Here is a 21,062-nt window from a genome sequence, read left to right as displayed (position 1 = left end):
GGATTTGGAATTTGGGATCTCCTCCTTCTGAAAGTTATTTTTGTCACAGGTGTTGTGTATGTTTACTTTTAGTATCGTTTTCATTTTCATTTTCATATTAGACATCTAAAGTAGAATGTGTATATGCACATCAAATAGAACTAGAAGAACAAGACACAGAAGCGAAAATAAATATAATGGAAGGAAAGAGAAGAGGGTAGAAGAGAATAAAATCCCTTTTTCTGAAGTTCGGGAAGAGGGGCGAAGAGGGAGGAGGAGGTATTTTTAGTTTTTGTATATGTAATATGTAATATGTCGATTTCAGTTATCTCAGAAAAGGGGAACTCAGTGATTCACTGTAAGAGTTAGATCAAGATCAAGATTGAAATTGGAATTTGAATATGAGAATGTGCAGTTGTAGTTGAATCTTGGTGAAATTCTTGGGGAAAATATTGGAGGGTTTGTGGGATGTGAGTGTGATGTGCGATGTGTGGGGAGAAATGGTAGATAGATAGATAGGTAGATGGATAGGTGGATATACCATTTTTCATAAACTGACTACCCAGTATGTGTAATTCCTCGAGATTCCTCGTCAAGAGAGAAAAAGAAAAAAGTTAGGTAGGTAGATAGGTAGGTGACTGCCTAGTGGATACCTCATAAGACATTCGAGTATTTCTCAGACAGGATGAAGAGTGTAATGCATGCAAATAGGTAGATCGTACGCCGGATAATATAGTATTCTTGATTCATACCTTCTCGATTCTGGGAGGGAGGGGAGGAAATTATTGGGAGTGTGGAGGTCATAGCACTTCATACGGATTTTTCAACCCGAAACATTTTTGAATTTGAGATCTGTCATTTGATCTTTTGATTCCATTTGCTATTTCGCTGAGCCTCAAATCAATCTATATGTATAAATTGGATAGTAGTTGGTGGATGGTTCCAGATATCCAAGCAAGGCGAGTACCTAAGTAATGCTATGCTGTGAGCGCGGGAAAACCTCGTACCGAGAATTTTTGTCCTTCATAACACAAACACACAACATATAATAGAAACATCTACAATTTCAACTGCGCAACCCACTTTATCACGAAAGAATGGTTGAGTTCACGCAATGGAATATTCTGAAATTACCATAGACTGCGAAAATGGTCCAGACCCAGTTTCCTCGTGGCTAAGTGGCCGTCTGTACGGCCCGCACCGAGTGTCATTCGCGGATCGTGAGGGAACGCGACGAAGAAATTCAATGTCATTTTTGGAAAAAATATCATTCGTTCTATGTTAAAGACGATGTCTCAATTCATTGAATCTTCAATTGAGAGTCATTCATGAGTATAAACAAACATGTCATCGCGAGCTTCACCAACTCGGAAAAAAAAACTTTACCGCGCGCCAATGCTAGAGCCGCAAGAGCCGACCTCGATTTGACCTCAACGCGACCTTGATATTGAGGCGATGCGGTCAAACTTCTTGTTGGCATGTAATTTTAATTTTCCATACGTCTCCGCTTTGGAGGAAATCATGTAAGTGAGTATCCCATTCTATCCAATGTTTTTCGTGTTGTGTTTCCTCGACGTTGAGTAAGTATGAACTGTGAGGTTAGATTTCTGTTTCTTTTTCTTCCCGTACTTTATAAGTGATTTTCTTGTACATTTGCTATTTATATCATTCCAAGGATCTTCATCATGGATCGATCTAGGGGACGGGGAAGGCCATTACCCGCTGAAAACAGAAGTATGGTTGCCTTGAGATTTCAACTTGTCAATTAATATATCTGATAAAATTATAGGAGAGGTTCCAGATCAAGCTAAGACCAGGAGTGATATATCGCTGCCTGCAGGTGTTGGTAATCCAAGTCGTGATCGTCATGGTATGGTTCCTCGACTTGAAAGCAAAAACAATCAAGCTAAATTATTGAACATAGGACGGATGGCAGATCAACAAACGAGAAATATAGACAAAAAGAACGGAGGGGATAAATATCGAACTCACAGCAAGAAATTCTTCACAAAAGGTCGAGTATTCAGCACAGCATTTGAAGATGAAGATGGATCATCGAATCAAAATTTTCTTATCATAAGGGAAGCCCAGGAAACTCCGGACGATATTGGAACTCATTGTACATGCCTCTCAGTGACGCCCTTGAGAAAAGACTTGGACTTGTCAGAATGTGGGCTTCTTCATGCCAGCTCAACCCAACCTCCATCGATAAGGGGAGTAAAATTTAAACCCCTCCAAGTCGATGTTTCAAGGGATACTCGATTCGATGCGCCCATGTTGGTTAATTATATACAGATGTTCAACGTGGATACTAATTCGGAGGTTAATGATATTGGGAAACTACAGCCAGAATCTATACAAGATTTGATGGATAATTTCAAAGATTCCTTGTTTGACTCACCGCAAGATAAAGATGGAAGAAGTAATAAGCACGGGAGAAGGAAAGGTAGGGGTGAAGATGAGAGCTCACGAAAACCACCGCATGGACATAGAGAGCCTAGTAAACCACACTCAAAGGCACCAACAGCATCCAACACACGCTATGCACCCTCGACTGCACTTGGTTCTAGTTCTGTACCCAATGGCTCGGAAGCTACAAGTAGAAGATCCAATTTACGTAACCTTGATGTGCCGGAAAATACAAAACGGCAACAGCCAAAGGGGTCGTCTCATGGTTCCGATGAACTAGAGGAGGATCTAGATTTACCAACGAGAGCAAGGGAAGCAGAAAACAGACGGTTACAAGATGCTAAGGATCATCCACGAAGAGGCGGTCCTCTAACAGTGGACCAACTTCGTGGTACCAAGGATCGCCACGAGAGAGACAACCCTGCAAAACGAAGAGAAGAAGGAGAAATGCCAATGGGATCCTCACGTGCAGATACAGAACGAGATGGAGGAGATGAACGGACAGATAGACCGGGGATGAATTTGTTACCACATTCACCTACTAAGCGAAATATGAATCATCGCAAGGATGGCGACGATATCACAAAAGCCTCCAGTACTGGTGTCCCGGTTCCAATTCCGATGGGTGATTCTTCGGATAGAGGTAAGCAACGGGATAGAAACAATACAGGAGTCCCACGGGAGAATACATCATCACGCAAAGAAGACGCCCTTAGAAGAAATGATAACCTACGAAAAGACGCTGACCGACCTGGAAACTCTCGATCTCGTCCTCAATCTCCTGATAGAGCACTTAACGATAGAGGACAAGCTTACGGTTCAGATTGGGAAGAAAATGACTCGTTTCATGGAAGACGCGGCCAGAAAGGAAGAGATGCGCCATATGATGCAAGAAACTTTCCACTTCCAATAGGTCGAAGAGACGATCCAACCGATGGAACTTCTAGACGTGGTATTCCTCCTGATGAAATTCGCGGTCGTCCTGGAGATTTAAGCAATGGGCGTTCCATGCCAGGTATTGATGACAGAGGACGCCCACTAGACAGAGCAGGACATGATCCCCGCTCAATGTCCACCGAGACGAGTTTACCAGGCAGATCTCGACCTAATGGATTACCTGGACGTGATGGAAGAATGAATCCTGCCACTGGCGGTAGACCACCTGGAAAAGCACCTGATCGCAGATCCATGTCAAATTATCCACCACAATCTCGCTCAAATGGGCGTGATCATCCTCAATCTAATTTAGATGATAGTCGACGAATGCGACCCCCAGGATATGGTACTCCTGATCGATCTGATCCTAAATCAAATAATCGCCGTTCCATCTCTCCACGACGTCCTGCACCTTCCGGTGGCCATTCGAGACCGCCGGGAGGTGGTTCAGGTGGTGCACCATTCAGATCTCAGCCACTGCCGTCTTCTCATGGTAGAGGACCTCCTCCTGGCAGAGGGCTGCCATCATCAGGCGGTAGAGGACCCCCTGGGAGAGGGCCACCGCCATCGGGTGGTAGGGGACCGTCTGGTAGGGATAGTTCTCCTAGAAGACATTTGCCACCATCAAATGCTTCTGGTTATAGATCTCCAGGTGGCGGTCGATCACCCATGGGTGGTTCGTCGCCAATGTCAAGAGGACCTCCAGGTGGTGGATACTCTGGGGGTAGATCACCGGGTGGAGGTCGTTCTCCTATGGGTGGTCGCTCTCCTATGGGTGGTCGTTCTCCTGTAGGTGGCTCATCGCCAATGTCGAGAGGACCTCCTGGTGGTAGACCTCCGGGTCCATCGTCGCCGATGTCTGGTGGTGGCTCACCTCGTGGATCTCCTGGTAGTCTGTCACCGGGAGGTTCGATAGCAGGTGAGTCACCAGGGATGTCACCCGGAGGATCACCTGGAAGTTCTCCTATTGAGTCACCAGGCGGCTTACCAGAGTCTCCTGGAGGATCCCCTGTGGAATCACCTCTTCAATCTCCAGGTAGCCGCCCGGGCTCCCCAATAGAGTCTCCAATGGGGTCTCCAATGGGGTCTCCAATGGGTTCCCAAATGGGATCTCCGATAGGATCACGGAGAGATTCTATGGCAAGTGGATCTTATGTCGGTTCGCCTCAAGAACGATCTCCAATGGGAGGCTCTTCATATCGCTCGCCAATGGTCAGTGGACCCCCAAGTCCTGCAATGTCCGGAAGATCGCGATCGCTAAGTCCTCCACCTCGCGGAAGGCTTCAATCTGGCGGATTTTCTCCAGGGCCGGGCTCTCCCAGAAGTTCTGGTCCTGGAGCTAGGTCTAGACCCGGTGGTAGAGGTGTCAGAAGAAGAGGCCCAAAAGGAAAATCTAGAGGGCCTGCCAATGGTAGACAACCACCTTCAAGTGGAGCTAATAATGAAGAGCCATGTATGGGTGATGATGATGGGTGCGGGTGTTGTGAGAATGGCTTTGCTGCTTGGTGGAAAAGTGTTGTAGACTGGTGGAATGGTGTTGGACAAGAAGAATGGATTCAAATGGAAGATCAGAAAGATAATGGAAAACAAAAATCCGAACCAGATCAAGGTCCAGAAGATGAAGATGCAAAATCAGTCACCAGCGGTGCAGAGCCTGGTAGTCCTTCATCGACAAAGGACCCATTTCAAGATGGACATGAAGACGGTCAGGATGATGAAAGCACTGCGGTTGGTTCAGATGAGGAAAATAGTGGCGATGATCCTGATGGCGAAAGCGAAGATGAAAATGGTTCTGATCAAGAAGAACCTGATGATGATGCTAGCTCAAACTCTGATGCAGGATCTGACCAGGGAAGTGAGGATGAAATAGAACCTGATGATTCTTCTGATGCAGGTTCGAGGCGCTCATCTACAGCAGTAGCTTCTGAGCTTGATCATCAAGATTCTGTTCGCGAGCCTGCTGATGATCATTCTCAAAATCCACCAAACAGTAATTACCCTGCAAACGAGAATTCTTATTCTGCGAATAACCAGTACATGGAAACTCCACAAGATTCTTACAGCTATCTTCCCAATGACGATCGCTCTTACATGGGTCAACACAATTACGCACCCCAAAATAGTTACCTAACCAATCCAAGTGATATGCCACCTCAAGAGCTAGATAGTGCATACCCAGCCGCTCATTCCGCCAAATCCACAGCAACAGCCTTTCCCTCCATCCCCGAAGATGCAGCAGAACTAGCAACAGACAATAGTGAGCCGCCGAATCCACCACCCTATGCTCCCGTACCCTCAACACCTCAACAACTCTCACGACCTCGCTCTACTCGCTTCGAACTTGCGTGCGAACGTGATCCTGTAGAATTAGAAGTCCCTCCCATGCCGACCACGCGTGGGAAATCTGAACTTTTTCTTCCACCAAGTTTGACGCCTGGTGTGGCTACTGCTCCTCACAATGCTTTTTCGCCGTTCTCAGCGATGGGAAGTGCTAGAACACCTTCTCCTTTTCAACATCCTCCCATGCCTCAGATTCAAAGTTCTTGGGCTCCTCCACAACAACAAACACATTTCCCCCCTTATCAATCACAGGGTCCACAAGCGAATTTCGGTTCTTCGCAATCCCAAGCTCAAGCTCAAGCTCAACCGCAATTACGATCCGGAATGAATTATGCGCCACAAGTTCCACAAGCTCCGCTTCCTACTTACCCAGGTGCTCAGAGATATGATACAAGAGGTAATCAATTCCACGAGCAAGCTATGCGTCAGCCTTCTCCACATCAGCAACAAATGAGGGGTACGCCACCTCCTGTAGTACCGGCTAGGAGTGAAATGAGGCCACCCAGTTTTCCGCCGCCGTTAAATTCTGCCAGAGGTGTAGATGGGGCTGGAGTGAGTTCTGGAAAGGATGGAAGAGGTGCAAGGGAAGGGAATGGCAAGCGAGGAGGTCAAGATCCGAGAGGTAAACATTCAAAATCCGTAAATCCAAGTCGAAGACATCAGGATCCAAGAAAAAAGGCTCTACCGTCTAGAAGCCACAGACAATCCTATTCAGAAAGTGATTCAGAATCTGGATCAGACATGGACTCGGAATCAGAATCAGACTCAGATTCAGATGACGAATCAGGAAGTGATGATGAACATGGATATAATCGTCAAAGAGGTATGGATGACGAAAGTGATAGTGATGATGACAGCGATCTTGATAGTGGATTTGGAACTTATGATGATGATTTGGTTGCGAGAGAAGATGATATGCAATCGAACTTTGGGGGTCCGGGGTCTCAAGGTCCGACTAGGATGGATCCTAGAGCGGGGACGGGAAATATGCAAGTTCCTCCTCCTCCGCCTGCTCCTGCCCCTGGACCTATAGCAGCCCCACCCCAAGCCTATATGGATGCTAGAGGAGTAGCAGAATTCAATTACGGTGCACCGAATCCAAATTATGGCGCACCAAACCCAAACTATGCTGCGTCAAATCCCTACATCGGACAAAATCAGATGCAAATGCAAACGCCCCCGGATCAATATCGATATCAAAATAGGCAACCTCAGATTCCTAGACCAGCACCTACAGTGCATATGCAAATGCATAATCCATATCAAAGGCCAGGTGATATACCACATAACCCTCATATGCCACCACAAGCTCCGGGACATAATCAATATAATAGACCGGATGATATGTACAACAATCCTTATGGAGGTCCCGAGCAACAATATCAACAACATCAGAAACAACCGGCGCCTCGTGCACCACACCAACCTCAGCCGTCAGCTAACATACCAGAACAATCTCGAAGACAAAAGCCTGAGACCCAAAAATCTCGGCCACATAAGGGAGTAGAAGAGAGCCAAAGAGACGTTCGCGGAGACAAAAAATCAAAGGAGAAGAATCATCATGTCGAGAAACCTCGTGTGGAGAAACCACGCAAGAAGGAACGACCTCCTATACCTATGAGTCCGGCAGAATCAGTAAATCTCGAGCCTGATGATGAAATGAGTCCGAGCCCGTCAAGACAGTCACCCTTTGAGCAAGAAAATGAGCACGAACAAATGAGAGAAGAGCACGATAGTGATAGAGAGAATGGTAGCGATGATGATTCTGGACCGGAAGAAGATCCAGAGCCCGATTCTGGTTCTGATGGTGAAGAAAGTGATGGGGAAGAAGGAGAAGAGGAGGATCATCCAGGTGCGAATGAAGATGGAGAGATGGAGAGTGATGCTGAAAGCTTAGCACCTCCGTCTCCATCTCCGGTCCAGGAAAAGAAAGAGGGAAAACGACGGGGAGAGGGTGATAAGAGTAGAGGTGGAAATAGAAAAGAAAGTGGAAAAGGAAAGGAAAGATCGAGAGGAGGAAAACAGGGTGGAAGGGGTGAGAGGAGTGGAAGAGAAAGAAATGGCAGGGGGAGAGATAGAAGAGGGAGGGGAAGAGAAGATGGAGTGGATGTTGGGGGAAAATTGAAGAAAACTTGGGATTTTTTGAAGAAGTTGGATTATCATGAGAAGTGAAAGGGAGAGAGTTTGGATGGTTCATGTGCTTGTAGGGTTGGATGGATTGTATAATTGTTGATGCAATACCTTGTTCCATATTTTAATGTTACACAAGACTGTGTGTCCAATGATATATATAGACCTCAGATTTATACTCCCGGGACAATCCGTTGAATAGAAGAATTTGACCGGTCAACTTTTTTTTATTCCAATGAGATACTTTACTTTACACTGGGATGTACAGCCACAATAAAGCGCATTGCGACGCTTCTTATTTGGTGTTAGGCTCATTTCAGAAGATGCTCCTTCCCATTGGGGTCAGCTATGCATGACGAGGCTCTGAGCCCCCTTATCTTGCTTAATCTATTCTTTTCACTGTTTCGTTTCTCCATCATTACATGACATTATGTTTCTTTTCATTCCTATAATTTCGCGAATATTATCAAATTTAGCAATTACCTTAATGCGAGGGTCTTGGGGAGCTTTGGCATAATTATGGCGGAAGCACTCGGCATCGCTGGTAGTGCAGTTGGCATCATATCCTTAGCTGTCCAACTCGGTGATGGCATCTTGAAACTCAAATCATTTTGGCATGCCGTTAAAGACGCTCCAGAAGAGATCTTATATATCCTCGATGAATTGGACATAACGCATGTGCTACTCACAGAAATCGAGGACAGCCTTGGTAGCCAAACGATATCGCCTGCGGCCGCTAGACCGCTTCGACTATGCCAAAAAGGTGTGGATATATTGAACAATGCCGTTAGGGAGCTAGAAGATGAAATGCGACGGAGAAAGAAATGGGGAGGAGTCAAAATGGTAATGAAAAAGGAATTGCTTGAGAAAATGGAAAAGAGACTTGGGAGAGCAAATTCATTGATGATGCTGGCGCATCAGAACTATATCGCGTATTGATGATTTCTACTTCTAGACTTGGAAGATTCTGACTTGATGCCAGGAGCTTAAGCAAATCGAGACACGATGAACAAGTGAGATTAGCCACGCAACAATTTTCAGAGATGGTGGAAATACGAAACACTTTGAATAGCTTTAATTCAGCTGCATCTATCGTCACTACCCATCAACAGACATCTCTCAATACAACGACTTCTTCGAGTACATCAAGTGGGAACACTACTTCATGTTCCAGGTCTATCAAACCACTATCAAAGCGTCAGAAGATCCTCAATGCAAAGCTGCGACTTCCTTTCTTCTCGAGTGTATGGGAGCTATGTGCCTATCAACAATCAGTATCTGGATGGACTTTCACATTGAGAACATACAATGTTGTTGAATATTATGCGCCTATAATGGAAATGGCCTGTGATGGAGATGTGACTGGTATGCAAGCAACTATTTCAAACACGGCAGGCAAACCTGTTTGATGTAGATCAATTTGGAGGAACCCTTCTCCATGTAGGAAATTTTCTCCCCAGTTTTATTTGAACTGTTTTAACTGAAATACAAAGAGAGCGGCTCTTGCAAAAAGGTATAATGCATGCCAGTTCTTAATAGATCAAGGTACAGATGTAAATGTAATGAAGTTTACTGGTGTGTAAGTATAATACTTCACTAGTTCAAAATTGTATCACAATTACAGGCATTTACGATTCTGTTTAGGACAGCATGGGAAACGTCATTCGCAGTGTTCGGTTATTATGAAGATGAATTTGCAATATTGCAATACTTGGTTTCCAAGACCGATCACGATATCATCAGTGATTTACGCGACCTCCTAGATTACTGCTCCTGGATCACCCCTGAAGAATTTGATTGGATACTTCGATCTACCGAGAACCCCATTCATGAAAGAAGTCAACAGGAACGGTCACTTTTAGTGTTAAGAATCTCCGAATGCAAATTAATGCACATGAAAGAACTCGTATGGTTGACTCTTGGCAATATGGATATGGAAACTTGCGTCCAGAACTTAAAGAAAGCGCGCTTCTTCATGCTATTGGAAAGAATCATACACTGCTTAGGTTTCATAGTAGCAAATCATCGGGTTGTTCGGAAAAAAAGGAGTTATATGGCACCACATGAAGATTATTTGAAGGATCATCTAAACATGGTACATGGTCTTTTCCTTGCTGGCTCGAAGTTTTACCACTTAAAAGATACATTTAAAGACTACAGTCATAGTTTTCTTCGCCAGTTATTCAAGGGCGCGACTTCACGTGTTGCGAACCGCCCTGGACATAGAACATGTGCAAGGTTTGATCGCCTTGAAAAAAATCTTCAAAATTCGATTAAGACGTGGCTCGATCAGCTAATGTTGGAGGGGATCGATTTAGTTGAATACGGTCAATGGGAAAAGGAGATACTGGGTAGCGACCAAATTTGTGGTTCCGTCCAACCTACAAGTAAAAGCTTCCCTCGTATAGAGAACGACCATGTCTTGAGTTTGTTGAGTTTTACATATGGACCAAAGAGAAGCGACTGGCAGTTCTGGTTTACTATTGAGCCTCAGTGTATACATGAGGGCTCCGTTAAGGAATTTTGGGATATGGTCGAGAATCCTGAAAGACAGATACCATGCGCTTGGAATTTTGATACCTAGTTCATGGGAGTACCATAAAAGGGCGGGGATTTGGACGAGCGGGAATTTCGACGTGCGTGATTTAAGAGTGGTTTGGTTCTGCTAAGGCGATATTCTTCATTTTCATGTGAGATAGATGATTTGCCCACTTGGTTGGAGGAGCAGTTTTGTGAACCTTGGGTCACTGCGGTTAATTCCCGTAATTTATATTGAGCAACTTGGAAGATGGGTCACTATGTTGCGTGGGAATTTGAATGGGAATATCTTCAGACCTTTGCTCTCATGAACTGTCTGACTGGGATTTGTCGCAAAAGTGGAAATGATTTGAGTGTGAAGTGCGAAGTCTAGTAAAGATCTAAGGGAGATAATGAGTAGCGAGCAAATATCCAAATGCGATTATCTGAGCAATGTTGAGATGTTCCAACATACTGGAATGATCTGTTCAGTACATTCTGGACGAACAGCAATGCTTTGTGCTGAGATCAAGAAATGTGAGATCAATGACAACATTGTAAGAATATCATAGCTTTTACTATCTGACATGTAGGGTTTCGGAATTCGAGCATTCAGATTACATCCCTACAGAAGATCAGACGTGCTATTAAGAAAAACAAAAAGTGCGATCGATTCACTAGAACGCTTAGACTCAAGGTCTCTACACTTTTAATCATAACCAAATAAATTGAGATTCAATGCAATATTCTAATAAGTCCAAACACCCACCGCCCATCACCTCTAATAAAAGTATCTGTAACAAATAGCATCCAGTCAACCCATCTAAATATACCCCCGATATCTCGGCCCCCCAGGTACCGCTCTATTCTCATATCCATACTCCCAATCTCTCTCCCTCTCCCTTTCTCTCATAATTCTAGGTCTTGCATATCTTTCTCTCCCAACCTCACTTCTATCTCTTCTTTCCCTATCTCTTTCCCTATCTCTATCTCTAATGCCCTCGCCAAATACTCTTCCCCTCCCCATCTCCCTCTCCACAATCCTCTCAACCCGATCCTCAACTCTTTCCACCCGCCCCTCAACTCTATCCTCAAACCTATTCATCCTAACCGCACTCTCATTATCCCTTCCTCTCCCCATCACCGCAACCATCTCCCGCTGTCGCTCTCCAAACTCTCTCTCCGCATCCGACAACCGATCAATCCTTCCCTCCGCAAACTTATCATCTATCCTGCGAAAAATAGCTTCCTCATCCACTTTACCCCGTGTATTCTGTTGTTCCGTCTCATTTCTTCGTCTCGATGTCTCGACTTCTAGATCTTGGCCGCGAGATGGCGAGAAATGGTTGATTTCTCCATTCGTGTTGATCCAGGTCTCGCCAAATGGAGGTAAATTCCCAGTACCCAAAATATTGATACCCATCCCCTCTATTCTACCTTCTCTTCTCCCTTCTTCTCTCTCAGATTTCATCTGCAGCCCCTTAATATCTCCCCGAACACTATTCAATCCACCGCTCAGCTTTTCGATTTCTTTTTCCCTCGCTAACTCTTTCTCCTTTTCTAGCTCTTTAATCCTCGCCGCCAATATCGCCGTGTTCGCAAAACTCTCGTTTGTTTGAGTTTGGATTTGGGGTTGGGTTCGAGCATGTGTGTTACTATTACCAGCACTTGAAGAAGTATGACAGGCTGCGCTTGAGTTCGAATGGGCGACCGAGGGCGCCGGTGGTGAAAAGGTCGTATTTAACCCCTTGAATCTTTCGCCTAGACGTTGTATCACATCGATATTATGAAAGAGATCTGAACAACTCGGTCTTCGACCTCTTTCCCTATCTCTTTCTCTCTCCCGCTCAAAGTCTAGTACTCTCTCGCGTTCTCGCTCTCGCTCGCGTTCTCTTTCTTGAGCATAGTACATGCTTTCGCGGTAGGAATTAACAGGTACAAGAGTTGGTTCGACAACGTATGTAGATCGATAAGGAGGAGGCATGGCGTCAACGCGGATAGTACGTTCGGATTGGTATTTATCTTTGGGAGACTTGGCTCCGTCAAACATTTTGCCTTTGGTTTTCTTTTTGCGAATGGAGTAAAGAGCGGGCCAGCACATTGGGTGGGTTGATGAGGGTATTATGTACTGAGATTCATAGAGCCGACCGACCTGGTATCTCGATGTGCGATATGGGAAGCAAGAAACAATAAGTGGTAAAGGTATCAGATTGTAACTAAAGATACATTTATGAACGGTCTAATCATTATACAAATATCTAACGCCAATATACATTCTAAGAGCCCTGACGTCAATACAAAGCAGAAGAAAAGGCGGAGAACAATAATGAAACTAAATTCCCTACATAAAGGTGAGTATGTACCAATATTCCATTGCATGTTTCAATGTTCAAGCCAACTTGCAGCTTTGCAGATGGCTGGCCCCTTCAGAAGATGTAAGTCAAAAACATTGTTCACCCATGGACATGGATTTGCCTCCTGTATAGAAATCTAGCAATAGAACAAAATGGAACTTTGTGGAAGTAGTAGAAATTCAGAGATATCACTTCTCGTGCCTTTTGCTTTTATTGAATGTTGAATGTTGAGTCGAATCATGCACCTTCCCGATTGGCCGAAGTAGCGACTTCAAAGTCATAGCCGGCCACCCCTGTCTCATTAGAATATCCTCAAACGTCTTCACAACTTTGCTTTGTTTGAATTCTTCTTCGAATCTTGCTGCCATGCGAACTCCTGCCAACAAGTTAGTCAAGTAACCATGACTGATTGGGAACATACTTACCAAAGTCTTCTGTGCTCCAGCTTCTATGATAACATTAATGACCACAGGTACACTTGCTTTAAACCCCTCTTCAGTAGCTTTTGCAAGCTCTTCAGGACTTCGCACTAGAAATCCTTTTCCGCCACACATTTCTGCAACTTTTTGATAATCAACTTCCCACCCTAAACTTGTACTACGTAAGCCTCCCTTGGAACCCATTTCACTGTTCTTTTGCAGTTTCAACCACTCATCTGAGCTTTCGCTATCACCTTGATACACCCCACCATTATTCATAACAAAGATAAGAATATTCATACTGTACCGCGCCATTGTTTCAACTTCTGCCAGTGAGAAACCGAAAGCAGAATCGCCTTCTAAACAAATAATCTTCTTATGGGAAGAGTCTGGTCCGCTTCGCGCTTCTCGTGAGGGTAAATTATACGCACAATGAGCTGCAATGGCATATCCTAGACCGACGCCCATTGTGGCATGAGTTCCAGCGTCAAGACGCAATCGTGGATGCTCTACAGGAAATGCACTACGTGAGATATCCATCGTGTTTGCTCCTTCAGATACATAAACTACGCCACCACTTTTTGGTGGAGATAATTTATGAATGGTTTCCTTGATGACATCAAAAGCTCGACCGTATGCCATTGGTAATTTATCAACTTTCGCAGTTTTAGCAGCGGTAGCTTCATTTTTGCTTCTACTTGCTTTCAGTTCCTTTAGGTATACTGAAGATGTATCGTATTTCCAGCCCTGTAGAGAATCACTTAGTTGCTTGACCACCACATTAATATCCCCAATTATTCCAAGTCTGGCGTCACCGTTGTTCTTTCCAATTTCTTCGGCAGATATATCAACCTGAACTATCTTGACATTCGCGTTGTATTTCGGTGCTTCGCCATAATGAAGTATCCAGTTGAGTCGTGCACCAAGAACGAGAACGACATCGGCACCTCTGAGTGCTGCAGATCTAGCTGCTGCTGTGTTGGATGGATGAGAGTCGGGCAAAACCCCCTTTCCCATAGGAGTTGGTAGAAAAGGAATATTGGTCTGGTCGATCAATTGTCGAACTACAGATTCGGCTTGCGCGTATGCGGCACCTTTTCCAACAATAACAAGGGGTGCTTTTGCAGACTTCAATAACTGTGCAACTTTTTTGATACTTTCCGGATCTCCTGCGGCTCGTGGCGCAGCAGGCACTATCTGTGTTGATGTGCGTTCTCCTTCTCCTTGTATAATATCTGCTGGAAAGTCAACGAAACCTGCTCCAGGCCTGCCATACCATGAGGCTCTATAAGCTGACGTAATTGAATGTGATATTGAGTCGAGGTCTGATCGAATTGCGAGTTTCGTATGCGGACTCAAAAGAGAGATAGCATCAAGCTCTTGGAAAGCACCTTTTGTAATCAAATGAGTTTCGCTCGAGCCTGCTAGTAAAAGCATTGGAAAAGCATTGGCAGATGAGTTGACTATGCCTGCCATTGCATGAATCACACCTGGGCCACCGACAACGAGGCAAACTCCAGGCCGTCCTGTTAAGTATCCATATGCTGTGGCAGCATAGCTTGCAGCTTGTTCATTTCGGAATGCAATGAACCGTATCCCTACAGCAATTGCTTCCTCCGCGATTTGCACTACCGGTATACCAACCAGTCCAAATATGACCTCCACTCCCAGTTCTTTGAGAGCGCGGGCTATTAATTGAGCACCATTAGAAGTTGTCATATTTTGTTGTGTGAAGGGATTGATCTTGGCTCGGTGCTCGCTCCCCTCGGGACTTAGAGCTCTTATCAATGGGTTGGTGCCGATAAGCTTGACCCTGAAACAATGCGCTCAGCGGAAATGACATTCACGGTCCCTCAATACTCCTGCCAAATCGTCTCCGATTTATGCCATATCGAAATATATAAAGCTTTTATGAATACTTAATTCCATTCCACGGAGTTTTATTTATAAAATTCAGAACCAGAAATTACCAAGTTGCCTATTCAACACCTTTACCGTCGTCGACGAACTACATCAGTCACAGCACTATACATTCCACACTTCAGGCGTCAAAGTTAACAGATATGGCTTCGTCTTCTTCTTCTGCTTCTTATTCCACCGATCCTGCTCTCTATCTGTACACATCGTTGACTTCCGGTTCATCGCACATTGTTACTGCGACATCGAGGCTAGAGACCATCTTGAAAGCGAACAGGATCCCATTCAAAGCGCTTGATATTGCGACCGATGAAAAGGCACGAATGCTATGGGGTCGCAGAGCTGGTAAAGATGAATCGGGACGTGCTAGAAAGATTCCAGGCTTAGTCCAGGAAGGTTTGGTTCTTGGTGTACGTTGAGATCAAATGATACAGAGAACATGGCTAACAATTTTAGGATCTCGTTGAGATTGAGGATTGGAATGAATACGGCGAATTGAAGCAACACATCAAGATTGTACCTGTATCAGGACCTGGGGCAAATCCAGCCATCCAAGCAAAACCTCCAACGAATTTAAAAGAGAATAACAAGCCGGCTGTGGCTCCTGCTGCTCCTCCCACATCGACACCCAAATCTGTCAATACGAAACCTTCTGGGGCTGCAGAAACGACTATTACATTAGCTATGCGACAAGCAACTCAAGAAGCGGCACAAAAAGCGAAAGATTTGAAGAAAAAGGCGACAGAGACGTTAGTTAATGCCACCAAATCTGAACCCGAGAAAGCATCCAAACCAGCTATTGTCCCAACTGCTACCATTCCTGACGAGAGGCACACCTTCGAGACAATCACTATACTACAAAATCCTGATAACTCAACGTGGAGCGCTGCGCCGTTCTCCTGATTGAATACCCCCCGTGGAGAATTCACATGTAATTTGAAGTCTTTGCAATCGTCAACTTCCACGGCTTGGAGACCTGATATTGATCCGTATATTTAAGTGCACCGAGGTTGATCTGTATCATTAGGATCTACAGGGGATTACAGAAAGATTGAGATTGAGGAAGCGATACCCGAGGAGAATGAAGACGAGGAATCAGATTCGAACGAGGAGTTAGAACTGGTTGGATTTATATTTGCTTCCTGCTAGATATTGCAATGCCATCTGTTTCATCCATTACTTCTCATAGTCTACTCTTCAAAATCATCTATTCCATATGACTAATAAGCGAATTAGGATCTGGTGGATGGCAGTAGCTTTTTAACCTATTCTTCAAGCTACGCATTATATTCGAGACTCTAGTGGATCTGTTTATGGAGGAAAGCGAGTTCCTTTTTCGTTTTTGTTTACCTGCCTTCATGGCTTGACAGCGTTTTTATTCCTTTTTGATCACATAGTTTTGCGTCAAGTGCTGGGGCAGGCGACCCAGCATGCTATCTCACGTGTCGCACTGTTCGGAATATTCCTAATAATCATCATTTCATCAGGAACAAATTGATTCTTTTAAAGGAGTAGTCTGTAATTTTTGTAGAGTAATGGGAATCCCCTGTCAGCGAAATATTACATGGAGTGGAACAAGTCAACTTTGACGAGTGTTTTGTTGAAGCCCCCCTGAATGAGCGAACCGGAATGATTAACTCTTTCTGCATCCTCAGATAATTTCCTAGAAATGATTGACTTTTGCTTGCAATATTTTTTGCTGATTAGGGATCCAGAGGTAGTTGACCTCGGTCTTCTCACCGTGTAGCTAGGGGAGCAACAAGAGCACTTTAATTGAATTGTGTAGTGTCATTCGCTGGAACAAAGGATTTTCTTATTTTGATTGTCTTCTTTCTTACCTGGACTATCATCCTTCTTGATTACGTGCATCTTTGTCCGAGTCCGTTTTCGTACTATCAAAGGATGATTTTCCTTTTTTACAGCAGTCAGCTTCATATCCCAGTTTCCATTTCTCAAACAACGTGACGCAGAGAATCTAAGACAAGCTACAAGATCAACGGTCTGCAATATGATTTTCGACTGGATTCATCGCGCTGTCTCGCCTTTTATCTATACACTTCCCATTCCGAATCCATTGCAATTACAAACCGAGGAAAAACCAAAATCTAAGCGAAATAGTCTGAACTATGGTGTCGAATTGGAATACGTGTTGGCATTTCATGATCTAGAACTCGATCTTACGGACCATGAGGGACATGGCCCTAACCATGGAATCGAGAAAAATGTTCCATTAGCTATTCGTCGCGACCCAGCATGGAGTCCAGCGGTCAACGTGCTATTTGGAAGACTTGCCAACCTTATCTACAATAGTTGGGCCATTCGGAAAAATAACGCCAAGAATGAGGACGAGAAGAAGGATGTTTCTAATCTAAGGCCATATAATCTCGAGCCACAAGAAATAGTTTTGAATAAACTTAACAAAAAGGCCGCATGGCTTAAAGGTAATATCAAGCACACTGGTCTACGAAAAAGGAAGGATAAAATTAAAGGGTCCTACGATCAATGGATCATTTCGACAGATTTTACGGTTGTCGGCCAAGGTTCCGCAAATCTCTATAAATGGATACCACGTATCTCTGGTAGAAGTTCTAAACGATGGGATTCCTATGGCATAGAAGTGGTATCTCGAGTCCTCAAGAGTGACGATCGTAGAGATACGGCAGAGCTTGAAGAAATTGTCAAAGCGCTCAAAGGTACCGGAGATGAACTATATGAAGGCTTCATAACAAATCAGTGTGCCCTACATGTGCACGTCGAGGCCCCTGATCTTCCTATACTGAAGGAGTTGGCGTGCATTTTGCTGATATACGAAGAGGAGATCTCAAGGCTACACCCTAGATGTCGCCGTCCGGGTCATCCTGTCGCAAGGGGTAATCTCATTAGTAATCGCTTGCACACGCTCCTGGGCGCGGATTATATCACATATGAGGAAACGGTCCAAGAAATCTGGGATCAGCCAGCGGACACATCTCTGTACAAAAAACGAAGAACAATTCAGCAGATTCGCGATGAAGTTGGTCAACTGAGGGATGAGAGGGAACTCGCTGGCTACATGGGGTTTCCACTGACACACACAAGCAGGCTAGTGAATTTCCAATCATTGAGAACCTCATCGCGGGCTCATACTATTGAGTTTCGACAAGCTCGCGGTTCCCTCAATGTAAAGGATGTCACTCAATGGGTCGATTTCTGCTTGAGCTTGGTGCAGCTTGCAGAATATTATGTTTCCAATCCGGACGACAGAATCCAAGAATGGCCTGATGAAACGGGTGACGGCATAGAAGAGGTTGATATATTTAGATTAATGGATGCCATGAAGCTGAGTGAAAGGAGTGTAAACTTTTGGAGAAGCAAAGTTGCTAAGTACATGGGATTTAGAGAGGAGGACAACCGAAGTGACACTGAAAAGCTTCCCGACAAAAAGAAGATACCTTCCAAGCCTCCAAAGCCCCCTGGACCACCTAAGCCACCTGGAGGGTCACCTGGAGGGCCACCTAAACCACCTGGAGGATCGCCACCAGGAGGAATGCCTCCACCACCGCCAGGTGGTCAAGCAGGTGTGGTGACATATCCTACTTTACCGGGACTGTCACCCGTACAGCAGCCAGCCCCATTGATAATACCTCCACTTTTCTCTCCGAAGCCAAAAATAAAGAAGCTCCCAAGACGAAAAATTCCAAAGCCTGAAAAACCGAAAGTAGTATCGGAAGCTAGAGCGAGATTGATAAAAAGATTGGAAGAGAGAGCCGGAAATAATCCTTATTTTGATGTAGCCGTCGGTGGGGGATCCAGCATTCCCCCAGCAGAAAGTGGTATGGAATCACTTGCTACATACTTCAATACCAATACCAGCGATCTGGCTACGCCATTTCGAATTTATTCTCAACAACCAAAACCTCCGAAACCTCCACCATCGCAGCCTCCGCCAAAAATTCATCCAGCACTCCAGCCAGTGCCAAGTTCACCACCCAGTCAACCATCACAGAAGCCGAAGCCTCCAGTGACCTTTAAGCCAACGCCGGGAAATGTAGGAGCAGGTGGTAAAGTGCACCCTCCTAAAATTCCGTCAGACGGCACAGACATAGATAATCCAGATTACGTGCCTGATGATAATGAGAAACCTGAATCCCCCAAACCTTGGGCAGAGCCAACCTATGATCCAGATTACGATATTATACATGGCGTTGGTATATATAGTGAACGACCACCAGGTGAACCTTGGCATATAGATACAGGTGTCTATGTACCTAAACAAGATACACCAACCCCTTTCAAAATAATACCGAAAATCACAGAGCCGAAAATCGAAACGCAAGTAGAACAAGAAGAAAAGCCGCCACATGACACCAACGACGATCACGAAAGTGTGATCACAGGAATATCTAAACCTCCAAAACCTGCACCCACCGAAGTCAAGATCCCACCACCTCAAACTGTACCCAAAATTCTTCCTAAGGTGGACGGTCTTAGCTGGTTTAGTGGCCTTAGCACTTCACATGCTTCAAATGTAGGACCCAAATTCCCAACTGTAAGTAGACTAGAACCTTCATTTGAGTAATTCTCTTTTACTGACAGATATTAGGTCCCTATAAGTAGCTACCATCATGTGCCAACTACATCGCTGAAACCACCAGTCACTGGAACAACAACGGAAGTTATTTATCCTCAACTCCCGGAAGATCATACAAAAATCCAACCCACTCCTAAGCCTAAGCCTCCACCTTTGGTAGGACCTGTTCCTTCCTCGGGCAAAAGACCACCACCAGGTGGAGTCTTACCAGGCGAAAGCGATCCAAAAAAACCGAAGATCTCTCCTCCATCTAGTGCCTTTAAGCCTACAGGGTCACTGACAGTCGATGGGGTCCTCGAGATTCTCGAGAGTTTCCAATTTCTGGAAGATGAAACGCTCCGTAGAGAAGCAATGGAGCAATTGCACAACACTGATGACGCGAATAAAGCAATTATAGCAGCGGCCGTCTCTATCTTTTCAGATAGCCATCAATCGTGGCTTCCAGATTACGCAAAGACACACACCGAAGAAAGTGATGCGATAGAAGCTCAAAATTACCATACGATAGCTGAAGACGAGCGCTTTGCATTAGCCCTATTGAAGGAAGAAGAGAACAGGCTAGCAGCAGAACGTGGATTATCGTTCGTCGGTCTCGAGCTCCGAGTTGTTCACCCTAAGCCCACGAAGATTGGGCTAGAGGAGCTTGAACGTATCAACATTGGCACCATTTACGAGAGATTGCGGATAAAGAATTTTGCTAGGAGTGAATGGGAAAAGATCTATACGACAGCTGTAATTTCTGGCAAGTTTGGTACATGTGGTGCTGCAGCTGTGGTACTATCTCTTCATAGCCAATATCCCAACGAGCCATGGACGCGAGGCTTGACCAATGAGAGCTTTTTGAGAGACTGGGTTGAAACGATTCCAAGAGCGGAGGACCAGGGAAGGGTAAATTATTATGACGAAGAGCAGCTCAATAACGCTCTGGTGAGAATGACAAATGGGCAACTCCAACTTGCTGTGACTCACCAAGGTCTGGAGAACTATTTCATGTTTGGCCCTCCGGAATCTGCTCTCCTTACCTTGCATGGTGAGCCGGCTAGGTATTTATATGTGCATTTAACTCACATGGCATTTGCAAAAGGCATCGGGGGTAGTCCATACCAGCATTTCGAAGGAATGAGGAGGAAACCAGGATACGAAGAGCACAAGTAAAAAGGTAGGACTCAAAATATAACTGTTCGAAGTAAGCAACCAATGTTTTTATTTTCTTTGGGGATGAATATTCCGATTTGAGTCATTTGTATACTCTGTAATTTGATAAATTAATGTACCGTATTTCTTTGCACTCTGAATGTAAATCTATTTCGGGGTTCTATGACAAAGATAGTGAAGTATATAATGGTAAGAGATCATCAGTGCCTACTTAGTAGACATCAAACCTACTGAATGCTTCTCCAAATCTCGACACTTGTGTCCAAAGAAATCCTCAACATGTGATGCTCAACCCTTGATCGTAAAACCCGTTTCGTCTTTTGTCATTCCTAGGAA

The 21,062-nt window shown here is 44.7% G+C and overlaps 6 protein-coding genes across 6 annotated transcripts; 4 read left to right on the top strand and 2 right to left on the bottom strand.

Annotated features, from left to right (window-relative positions):
* Window positions 1-1,664: 1,664 nt before the first annotated feature.
* Window positions 1,665-7,836, top strand: EAE97_008559 (uncharacterized protein; the record flags this gene model as incomplete). The annotated part of the gene is made up of 3 exons (XM_038879074.1): window positions 1,665-1,713; window positions 1,769-1,849; window positions 1,904-7,836. 3 exons carry the CDS (start codon window positions 1,665-1,667, stop codon window positions 7,834-7,836), a joined length of 6,063 nt encoding a protein of 2,020 aa, XP_038730156.1.
* Window positions 7,837-8,313: 477 nt separating this feature from the next.
* On the top strand, window positions 8,314-10,378 carry EAE97_008558 (uncharacterized protein; the record flags this gene model as incomplete). The annotated part of the gene is made up of 5 exons (XM_038879073.1): window positions 8,314-8,726; window positions 8,777-9,159; window positions 9,209-9,234; window positions 9,288-9,373; window positions 9,439-10,378. The coding sequence occupies 5 exons, from the start codon at window positions 8,314-8,316 to the stop codon at window positions 10,376-10,378; spliced, it is 1,848 nt and encodes a 615-aa protein (XP_038730155.1).
* Window positions 10,379-11,134: 756 nt separating this feature from the next.
* On the bottom strand, window positions 11,135-12,361 carry EAE97_008557 (uncharacterized protein; the record flags this gene model as incomplete). The annotated part of the gene is made up of 1 exon (XM_038879072.1): window positions 11,135-12,361. One exon carries the CDS (start codon window positions 12,359-12,361, stop codon window positions 11,135-11,137), a length of 1,227 nt encoding a protein of 408 aa, XP_038730154.1.
* Window positions 12,362-12,573: 212 nt separating this feature from the next.
* On the bottom strand, window positions 12,574-14,803 carry EAE97_008556 (uncharacterized protein; the record flags this gene model as incomplete). Its single annotated transcript, XM_038879071.1, has 2 exons — window positions 12,574-13,041; window positions 13,091-14,803. The coding sequence occupies 2 exons, from the start codon at window positions 14,801-14,803 to the stop codon at window positions 12,988-12,990; spliced, it is 1,767 nt and encodes a 588-aa protein (XP_038730153.1). The 3' UTR covers window positions 12,574-12,987.
* Window positions 14,804-15,147: 344 nt separating this feature from the next.
* On the top strand, window positions 15,148-15,904 carry EAE97_008555 (uncharacterized protein; the record flags this gene model as incomplete). Its single annotated transcript, XM_038879070.1, has 2 exons — window positions 15,148-15,411; window positions 15,458-15,904. The coding sequence occupies 2 exons, from the start codon at window positions 15,148-15,150 to the stop codon at window positions 15,902-15,904; spliced, it is 711 nt and encodes a 236-aa protein (XP_038730152.1).
* A 1,105-nt stretch (window positions 15,905-17,009) lies between these two features.
* EAE97_008554 (uncharacterized protein) lies at window positions 17,010-20,726 on the top strand (the record flags this gene model as incomplete). Its single annotated transcript, XM_038879069.1, has 2 exons — window positions 17,010-19,529; window positions 19,584-20,726. 2 exons carry the CDS (start codon window positions 17,010-17,012, stop codon window positions 20,724-20,726), a joined length of 3,663 nt encoding a protein of 1,220 aa, XP_038730151.1.
* Between the last annotated feature and the right edge of the window lie 336 nt (window positions 20,727-21,062).

This window comes from Botrytis byssoidea (assembly GCF_014898295.1).
Source record: "Botrytis byssoidea strain MUCL 94 chromosome Unknown BBYS_018, whole genome shotgun sequence".
In the NCBI taxonomy this organism is placed as follows: Eukaryota; Fungi; Ascomycota; class Leotiomycetes; order Helotiales; family Sclerotiniaceae; genus Botrytis; species Botrytis byssoidea.
Note: the sequence above shows the minus strand (reverse complement) of the source record. Positions and strands in the feature narration are given on the sequence as shown.